The sequence below is a fragment of the Armigeres subalbatus genome, unplaced genomic scaffold, assembly GCF_024139115.2.
Source record: "Armigeres subalbatus isolate Guangzhou_Male unplaced genomic scaffold, GZ_Asu_2 Contig515, whole genome shotgun sequence".
NCBI lineage: Eukaryota > Metazoa > Arthropoda > Insecta > Diptera > Culicidae > Armigeres > Armigeres subalbatus.
This window is the reverse complement of record NW_026943277.1, coordinates 263,005-273,129: the sequence shown is the minus strand read 5'-3', so window position 1 is coordinate 273,129 and position 10,125 is coordinate 263,005. Positions and strand designations below refer to the sequence as shown.

Here is a 10,125-nt window from a genome sequence, read left to right as displayed (position 1 = left end):
AAATCATTAATCATGCCAGTTCATGAAATCATGATTATAATTCATGTCATCAGGAACATTATTCATGGTACTGCGCTATCTTCAGCATAACCGGTTTTACTTCGAACACTCCCTTCCCAAGAAGTGGGAACGGCTGAAACGTAGCACCCCAAGTAGCACACGCAACATCTTCATAAAAGCACCTTGTTTCTATTCAGTTTAATTAGAGGCATTGAGAAAACATCAAAGCACGAACAAGTTGCATCAAGATGTCAAAAACGTTCGAATTGTGATCAATGTTTCATTAAAATTGCAGTGCAGTACGTGTTTGACATTTGGAAACAAACAAACAAAGAATACTGCACTTCATGTTGCAAACACGAAACAAAATCATTAAGTTGCATATTTTTTACCATGTAACTTCAATGCGTCTTTCAAAATTTAATTGTTTGTTTAAATTAAGTTGCAGATAAGTTGATTGTGTCTTCATGTTTAATTTAGCTTCGTTCAACGTTTTGACAACTCGCATTTTTTTCCTGTGATGGTGCAATCAAGTAACAGGAAACCCGAGTACAAAACTTCATAATCGTATGGTTTTTATTGTGAGTCAACATGAAGTCCCTTCGAAGTGTTGAATGGTGCTGTGGTAGAATGAAGGACTATCAATCATAAGATCCATAAATCGAATCCAGTTTTATATTTTTATTTTTATTTTTTTTCGCTGTAGTATTTTGCAACATTATTGTAATTTTAATGCAATCGAAGGATGTTTCCGTAGGCTCCACCTCTTGCGCTTTTTAAATTGCAAGAGAGTTATATTTGATGGCACATACGCAAAGATTGTTTTTTTCCGAATAGTTGCAACACAGTGAAATGTTCAGTAGTGAAACAATTTGTGCTGCTCGGGACGCCGGACTCTCACTCGGTGTACTCGAGTTCAAAACCCCTGTGGAATTTTTTTTTTATTTTTCGATCTCAACAACCAAATCGTAACGCATTGGTTGCGTTACGCGAAAATAAATCATGAAATCATGATTTATATTCATGGTGTATTTTCATAACATGAAAACACGTTGGATTCATGAAATCATGAATTATTTTCTTATTTTCGGGAACGGATTTTTACCCGTGCACGACTGGTATCAAGAATGATGATAAAACGGCGTTCCACCCAACTTCATCTTTACACATCCTCCGAACTAAGTTGTCCGGGGTAGTGTCCAGACCACATGTGGCAAGCATGCGCACACCAAACACACCAAGCACACTGTTTGCTGGAACAAATCAAACAATTGGGAGGGTTCGTGCAGCATTGTGCCTTATGTCCCTCCAATCCGCAGCGTCGGCCGAGATTGCTTCTGTCAGGGCCTTTGCAGTCTCAATGCTTGTGCCCCGGTTCCAGGCACTTGAAGCAAACTCCGGATTGCTTGTATATGCCCACAGGGCACACCGACTATCTCAGCTTGACGCTCCCTAACTTGACTACCTTGGAGGCGTCCGCTGCAGTTAGCCGAACCAATGCTACTTGCGTCCCAGCCGGACCTTTCCGTAGCCGAACGACTGCGGTGGGCGTCTCTACTTCACACTGTCGCCGCAGTGCCGTGACGAGCTCTTCGACTTCAGTGATCTCGTCCAGGTCTTTAACTCTTAGATTCACCTCCGTCGTGAGTGCCCTCACCTTGACCGTCTCGCCTAGGACTTCCTAAGCCAACTTCTTGTAGGCGGCGCCTTTTTGCGAGACTCCCCGCTGCAGCTCGAGGATCATCTCGCCCATCCGGGTACGTCTTATTCGATGTACGTCGGCGCCGAGCTCACCGAGCTTGACGTCACTCCTCATCGCCTTCAAGTCGTCCGAGTACTTAGCCTCGTCCGTCGTGATGACTAGGGCATCGCCCCTGGAGCGATTGGCGCCTACCCTAGACTTCTTGCTACCCTTATTCGCCTTGGCCTTCCTTTCGGCCCTTGACGTCTTCGGTTTCCTCTTGTTCTTGACCAGGGTCCAGGAGGCGTCATCTCACTCTATTTTCCTGGTCTGGGGCGGCTGAGAGCTCTCAGCATGCCGTAACCTCTTACCACCGTCTTTCCTGGGTGGACGGACCTTTCCTAGTCCTTCCTCCCCCGGTTTTGGAGGTACCTGGCCGGGGTTCAGCTTCCCAGCCCCACTACCCTTGTTCCCGCGTTTTGGAGCGGCCCCCAGGGAGCTCATCCTCTGGAGACTGTCTCCCCCGTTTTTGTAACTGCACCGTTGAACTTTCGAAGTTCCAGAAATCTCCTCTTGAGGTCCTTACTGATATTATGCTTCGATGACGCAAAGTCGATGATGGCGTCCGGCGCCACCTCGAAGGCCGAAAGCCCATCGCGTTTGCGGTTCATCGCCCCCACAAGCCATGGGCCGTCCATAATCTCTACCGGCGTAGCCGAGGAGAAGGTTAAGTGACCCATGCTGGCGCTGCGCACTGAGCTGCCGACTATTGCCACTGGCCTCCTAGGCGGAGACCTGAACAACCCACCTCTTGCGAAGGGGTTGTCGCCTACACTACTACCACTAATTGAATAATTTACTTGGTTTTCCATTTTGGTCCCACGAGTTGCTCGAGAAAAAAAGGCCACCACGCCAGAGCCCAGCATGACGCGGTAACGGACAATTACTGTGGAGGGTGCCCAGGTACCCCACAGGCTCCGTTATAGGTCTAGCTCATTATTTCACCCCCCTGGCCATGCATCCCCTCGGCACGGGTCGCTTACCGCCTTGGGATTAGGGGTTAGGGACGATGCGGTTCCTTTGGTCGCCCTCGCTCTAGCTGATGTTAGAAGGACAACAGTGGACAGGCTGCACTACCAGCTAAGTACAAAACCCTTAGCTGGCGGTCGATTGTCATCGGAAGACCCGTGGAAGCGTGAGATTGGAACTTGTGAGGACCAGAGCTGTGTAGGTCGCTCCTTCCCAGATGTCAACTCACCATTTCGCAGCCCATGTGTGTGTGCGTGTGCGGAGTGCGCCGTCGTTAAAAATTTGTCACGCCGCCGATCTATAATTTTCCACGCCGATTCAAATTTGAAACGTCCACAGAATTTTCCTTGGAATTCCGAAGATTCAGTAGAATTTCCAGACAACATCACGTATAAATTCCAGAGAGTTTTCCGTGAAAATACCAATGATTTTCTTGAAAATGCCATTTAATTTTGAAACTATCTTAATGTCCGCAAGGGTCAGATGGACCCTTGGCTACTCCCCTGAACATTGGTCTGGCCACGGTGTCCACTTGGGGTGGGCTCCACAATAGCCTCGTTTACGATAGTCTGATTTGTTCGGGTCGTTTATGTGTAGTCGTGTTGCTGAGAGAGATTGGTTAACTTCGGCGTAGGTTTTGGGCTGATTACACAGGGGAACAAAATTTTACTTTTTGCTGGTCCTCAGAACCAATTGATGTATCTTCAGTAGATTTTGGCTCGCTGAATCCGAATTTGTCCTCAGATATGCTCTAACACGTCCAAATTTTGAGATATAGCTAAATTAATGTCGCTAATTTGAAGAAAATGTCATTTTTTGAAGGACTACCATGAAGCATATAAACATAATTTTAGGTCAATCAATACCCGAAATAGTATAAGCACATCTGATCTAATGAATTTCCATCAGCTTTGCACGTTACAATTGTTTTCTATTCGGTTTTCCTTGAATTTAGGTTCAGTGAATTTAATTTAAAAACATTCCATGCAAGTCCGTTTCAAAAACTTGCATGCAACTTTTAATAAAATTTACTTTTTTCTTCCTGCTCCTAAAATATTATTCTGCTTGATTTCTGGTTGTTTTTTCCGATCGATCAACTTCCAATAACCACTCGTAATCCGTTATCATGTTGCAATTGTGTTGTGCTAGAATATACTGCGAACATGATGAACCAGAAAGATCTTTTCTTTTAATCAACAAGGAAACAGATCGGATTGCAATTTAGACAAATTCAAATCCTTTACTAGATCCCCTACCAGAGCATTCAAGCCACATCCCACATTGACTAATAAAATACATTCGGAAAATGAGTTGAAACTTAAACATTTTGTAACTACATCGTGAATTTCCTCATTCATGCCGATGTTTTGTTAAATTAGAGAAATATCAGAGTGCATTATTGGCGGATCAGTTAGCACACAAGCACACAAGTGGAGCGGAGCCCAAGTGTTTTTTTTCTGGCGCATTACTTTGCGTCTTAGCACATAACAAAGCTTGATAAAACTAGTGAATTTTTTTCTCGTTTCACTGTTATAAACTGACCATAGATAAAAGAAATTGCATTGGGGTTATTGCAACATCCATGCAGCATATTCAACGCTAATCGAATAAAACCCAGATTAATCCACCTAGCGTTGGTGGTGCCTTTCTCGCATTTAGTTAAGACACCAACCTTATATGGGGTTTATATGGTCCGATGTACCATTTTCTTCATAACTTTGAAACGCAATGACCGATCGTTATAAAATTCAATAGTGATCAACAAGGCTTTTTCCCCTGTCGAATGAAACTTGTTGCGAGAAAATCGGTGAAGGATTACTATACGAAAAGTTGTCTAATGTTTTTATAGCTTCTGTGCACACACATACATACACACGGACAGACAGACATGTGCTCAGCTCGTCGAGCTGAGTCGATTGGTATATAATACTATGGGTCTCAGAGGCTTCTATAAAAAGTTCGTTTTCGGAGTGAAATGATAGCCTTACGGTACAACTTAGTTGTACGAGAAAGACAAAAAGTCCCCCACGCACGAGTAGGTTGTTGACGTTTTCCGGTTTCTGTTGCGTAGCCGTCAACGTCGCTTCAGCTTGTATGCAATCATACACAAGAACGATCGAATGCAACTTATCGATTCGTTGATTGATTTTGCCAAATGATAATTTTTCGCCAAAATTTCTATCATAGAAATATTGGAATGATCATAAATAGCAGGAATAATCAAATATATAGAACTGCGTACAGTTCTCGTACTTGCTTTATTCGAATGAACATAATAAAGGAGTTTCAATTGACAGTAAATACACCATATCACTTGAGCAATTATTGAAAATTTATCGCGCCAGAGGAAATACAATATCATATTTACACTCAATAGAACTTACTTCAATGAAAACATATTTTTTTGTTAAATATCTTGGCTGTGCATATGCACAGCATATGTTTCGAAATGGACATATTGATATGAAATTTGCGAAAAAGAATCCACGTGTCTTGGAGGGACTCGAACCCTCAACCTCCTACGGCCGTACGGCCGAGTTGCCGAATAATATGCAATTAATTGAAAACGTATTATTTTTTTGCTTGAACAAACTATTATATTGAATTCTTTTTACTTTCCTCTCAAAATCGTTCACAGATAGTTACCAGGCTTGTACACAAGTCTACGAAAAAGGCTTGCATAAAACATATTTTTTAATAACTTTCACTTACTAAAATTGTAGATAAATCACACTTATTATGTTTAACTTGTTCAAAATGCACCACAATTCGAAAGATTAGATGTTTGTGATCCATTTTGGACCTTGATTGACTAGTAATTCTTTCTATAGGGTTAACGATGGCTTTTCTAAAATGCTCAAAATCATCGATTTTACGAAATTCATTGAGGTATATCTCAAAATCTCGACGTGTTAGAGAAAATCTGAAGTCAGATTCGGATTCAGCGTGCAAAAATCTACTAGGGACACATTATTTGGTGTTAGAGACAAAATCTTGTTGAGCTGTGTTATATACAAATTAGGCAAAGAAAACAAGTAGAGTAAATAAGCGAAATGGAATGTAATATTTTTATACTTGATTTTAATCAATTTAGTTCAGATAGGAAAACAATAATTATTAAAAAAAAACTACTATTTTTTTTTATAGACACAATTGTGATCACTTTTAAAGATAATTTATTAGCGTGCATATAGCATAAATTTATACTTGTGGTTTATTACTCATTGGATTCATACTCTCATTCGTCACATGTGCACATTTACATTGCGGCCGATCGATCAGCGGTGGTCGACATGCAGCATCACAGGTTATAGGGGCGATCATCGAAGCAGCGAGGATCCTTCACTTCTCAGCAGACGATAGGACTTGGCTTCAACATACCGTGCCATGGTGACACTTGGTGTAGCTTCGTTCCCACTTCTAGCAAGGGAACCACTGGTCACTGGTAACACAATTGCCCATATGTAACTTTTGGCAGAATTCCCCTAGTCCAGGGAGTGGTACATTTCGCACGCGCACTATTACTTCTTTGGTCCAATCCGAGCGAGAAGACACCATGAACTGGCGGCAACAGACTTTTCGGAACACCTGATGTGTTTTTAATATCACAACCTATGTACCTACGGCCTCCTAGCTCATCAAGCAAGTAAACGGACACAGACAAGCAGACATAATGCATTGAACATACGTACACTCATCAATTCATCGTCGTACAAATCCTAACGGCTTCTGTTAAGATATTTTTTAAGCTTTTAGTGGAATGTATTTACTTGTCATAAGACGAGTTTGTGCTATTCCATTTAATTCCATTACTTTTTCGTCTTCGTGTCTTCCGTCTTCGGTGTCTTGTACTCGACTCGACTTAGTCGACGAAGTCGAGTCAAGTACGAGACACTGAAGACAGCCTTACTGTTGAGGTCGAAATACATATCTGTTAAAGGTAAAAAAAAGTAGTGGACTTCTGTTGTTTTCACTTGGGGCAATTCACGAACCGCATGGCGGTAGTGAGCAAACGTCAAACTTGAGCGCACCACGGGTGATCAATTGGTTAACTAATGGTTATTCAAATTGGACAGTGAATTAGTGAACGATGAAAATTTCACGATTGTTAATGCTGTACGAACATTCTAGATTTTGCAACAATTCCATGGAACGCAGATCTTAAGTTATGAAAGTGTAAGTGTTGCTTCGCGGATCATATGGATATTGTCGATTAAAAATTTGAAAAGGTGGTCTCAAGTGGATCTGGTATACCCGCCTGAAACGTAATAGATAACAAAAGTTGAACTTGTGATGAATGATTAAAAGACAAAGAGTACAAGTAAGTGGGCGGAACCGAACTGAAACCTGGATTATGCTCGAGAAGGAATTGAAAGCACTCGAGGTATTCAAAAGACTCGTTCTTGGGACCATCTTTGGAGGCGTGCAAGAAGACGGTGTGTGGTGGCGAAGGATGAACCACAAGCTAGCCCAATTCTACGGCGAAAGTATTCAGGTACAGGTAAAGTTGGAAGGATACAATGGGCAGATTGTCAACAACTTTGCAAAGATGGTGTCCGCTGCCGATCCGGCAGGTACCAAATGGCGGGTAAGCATAATATGTAAATCATATGAGGGCTGTCGGTATAAGAGTCATCTTTCGATTTTACCTTAACTCTGTATTTCTAGATGTTCGTGTTTCTTAAACGTATAAGTCGAATCTTTACTTGATATACACGGTTAAAATAAATTCTCCATCTTCATTTTTCTACTCAATGTTTGACTTGATTTTATTCTCCTTCAGTCTACTAAAAAATCTACATAAACCTCGTCTTCTCCATCCAACTGTAAGTACACTTGTTCTCCTACGTTTCGCTCTGAATAACATTACGTATTAGTTAAAATTATCGATATTATCACTTCCACATGTACGAATGTCTTTTCATTTGTTTGAGTAACTTTTAGATAGCTAGCTACGCTTCTCATCATAAGTATGGTTTTTTCCTGAAGGAATGTTTTTAAGTTCTCCCAGATTGCTTCTTTTGATCATTACCTAGGATATCATTACTATAAATACTACATTCACACTACGACGTTTTAACATGTTATCAAGCAAAATGCCATCAAGATAACCGAACAACATGTAACAGGTGCGAAGTCTGAACATAGGATATTCAACATAAATGCTATTATTATATGATTATCGGAAAGTGTTTCATCGCTTCTATTGCTTTTTGATTGGGAGAAGATGATGTCGTATTAAATTATTTCTTCCGTATTTTCTACCGAGATAACAAATCTTGCGCTTAGAATTATAGGGCGTAACTGTATTGATCGATTTATCTCAATCTATTTTGTATTTTGATACTAACTCGATTGTTTCAAAAGCTACATGCATGATTGTTGATTCTGGTACAAGATGCAATCATATTATTCCATACAATAAAATCTTCCACAAATTACTGCAATTCGCTACAATAATAAAAAGGAAACATCGACAAAGAGAAATCGATCAATGCAGTTACGTCCCTGTGATTTTGAGCGTAAGAAATATTATTCAAGTAGAAGCACAATTAAATACGTATTATGTTTATTTTCCGAAAGGTAGAAGGAAAACATAAACACGCTTCAAAGCGATTGGCTTGGCGGTTACTATTGGCTACGACACTTTCTTCGGCAATATCAGGTCTTATCTCCGATGACGACCCTGTCGAGCGTCGGTGACTGCACCCCACAGTTCGATGATGAAGTCGTCGGTGAAACCAAACGCCTCTAGGTCGGAAGCATCAATCGCCTCGGCAAAGTCCATTGAGTTGGTTTTATTGCTGCCTAGATCCCATATCTACAGAGTTGAAAAGTTATTATCATTGCTGCGTGATTCAAAGTATGTACTGATTCTAACCTGCGTCGCTAGTTCAGTGTCGTTGATTCCCATAAATGAATCTAGCAGTGTATTGATGGCATCGATTCCGCACTGTGTTGAGTCGTCGTGCTACAATTGAGACAAAAAAAATTTGATTTGATCGATTGATAATTTTTCCATCGACAAACCTCGTCCTCGATAGTGGCATTTCCGTTGGCCTTAAACCTAAGCGTTTCCTTTCCACTTCCGTAGCCAGGTTTGGACTGTTTGGCGCCACCCTTCCGAGGCGCGATACCCTGGAAACCACTCTTCATCGGTTCGACCAACCGAATCGTAAAGGTCGATCCGGTGGGGATGTCTTTTAGCATACGGGCCACCTCGTAGTGTCGCTTTCCGACCACATTGATACCGTCTAGCTTTTCGATGTGGTCGCCAACCTACAATGCGAGGTAAAAAGGGGTTAAATACTTGTACGAACATTACAATCCACCAACCTGTATGTGGGATCCGATCGATGACGCTGCCGTCCTTGATCCGCTTGATGAACGCATATCCGGCACCGTTGTCGGTGATGGTCAGTCCGAGGGCGTCTTCCGATTTGACTATTTCCACCTCCTTGGGGCGGCCTTTTTTGTGTGCGAAGATGAAATCGTTTAACCCGATTTGTCCACCCAGCAGGTTACTCATGTCGACCTTGTGCGAGTTTAGCGTGCAAAATAAAATCTGCAATGAAAGAGGCGGAAAAAAGTAGGAACGTATTACTACAGTTCAATGACGGTCTTTCGGAACCATTGAGAATGAGTAATTGTTTCAACAACCTAGAATGCCATTAAAATAAGTTAGATATATTGAGGTCAAGAAAATTAAATTATTAGAGATCTTTTTGAACGTTTCAGATATTCCATTTATAGATCGCCAGCGAGAACGATGACCCAAATTCATTCTTCTCAGACCCCTTGCCACACCCGATGCATGTATGTAATAATTAGCGAATGGCAAAGCATTTTTTGTGTACTGATTCGAAAGCATTATGCAAACCAATCCTATGAAAAATCATTTGATTTTGGTAAAAATCCCGTGATTTTTTAGATTTCGAGATAACAATTACTGCCAAAGCGTTTACATAATTAAGGCCCTCCTTAGCCGTGTGGTAAGATGCGCAGCTACAAAGCAAGTCTATGCTGAGAATGGCTGGGTTCAATTCCTGGTCCACTCAAGGAAATTTTGAATTAGAAAGTTTATCTCTTAGGTCATAAAAGTATCATCCTACAAATATAAAAATAGTAACTTGGCTTAGAAACCTTGCTGTTAATAACTGTGGAAGAGTTTAATGAACACTAAGCTGCAAGGCGGCAATGTCCCAGTGGGGGATGTAATACCAACAATGAAGAAGAAATAGTGATCCGTTTTATGTACTGGAAAAGTTTTGATAACACTCATTACAATTCAAAAGTATTGATTAAATTTACAGATCCAATCGATTCTGAAATTAGTGACGCTGCGCGTTGCTGGTTTGAATTTTTCGAAAGCAACATGGGACAGTAATGCGTAGAACAGCAGTTTAGAAGTGTAA

The 10,125-nt window shown here is 41.2% G+C and overlaps 1 protein-coding gene across 1 annotated transcript; it reads right to left on the bottom strand.

Annotated features, from left to right (window-relative positions):
* Positions 1-7,353: 7,353 nt before the first annotated feature.
* Positions 7,354-9,239, bottom strand: LOC134204308 (PDZ domain-containing protein GIPC1-like). The gene is made up of 4 exons (XM_062679129.1): positions 9,036-9,239; positions 8,741-8,989; positions 8,592-8,681; positions 7,354-8,531 (listed from the first exon to the last, which is right to left on the bottom strand). The coding sequence occupies exons 1-4, from the start codon at positions 9,237-9,239 to the stop codon at positions 8,379-8,381; spliced, it is 696 nt and encodes a 231-aa protein (XP_062535113.1). The 3' UTR covers positions 7,354-8,378.
* Between the last annotated feature and the right edge of the window lie 886 nt (positions 9,240-10,125).

Bases quoted from the DNA above. Each gene is read 5' to 3' on its own strand.
- LOC134204308 (XM_062679129.1), bottom strand. From the start codon at position 9,239: ATGAGTAACCTGCTGGGTGGACAAATCGGGTTAAACGATTTCATCTTC. The intron at 8,990-9,035 runs GTAATGTTCGTA...CTCGCATTGTAG, and splicing joins CACATACAGGTTGGTGGATT to GTTGGCGACCACATCGAAAA. The intron at 8,682-8,740 runs GTTTGTCGATGG...TCTCAATTGTAG, and splicing joins ATGCCACTATCGAGGACGAG to CACGACGACTCAACACAGTG.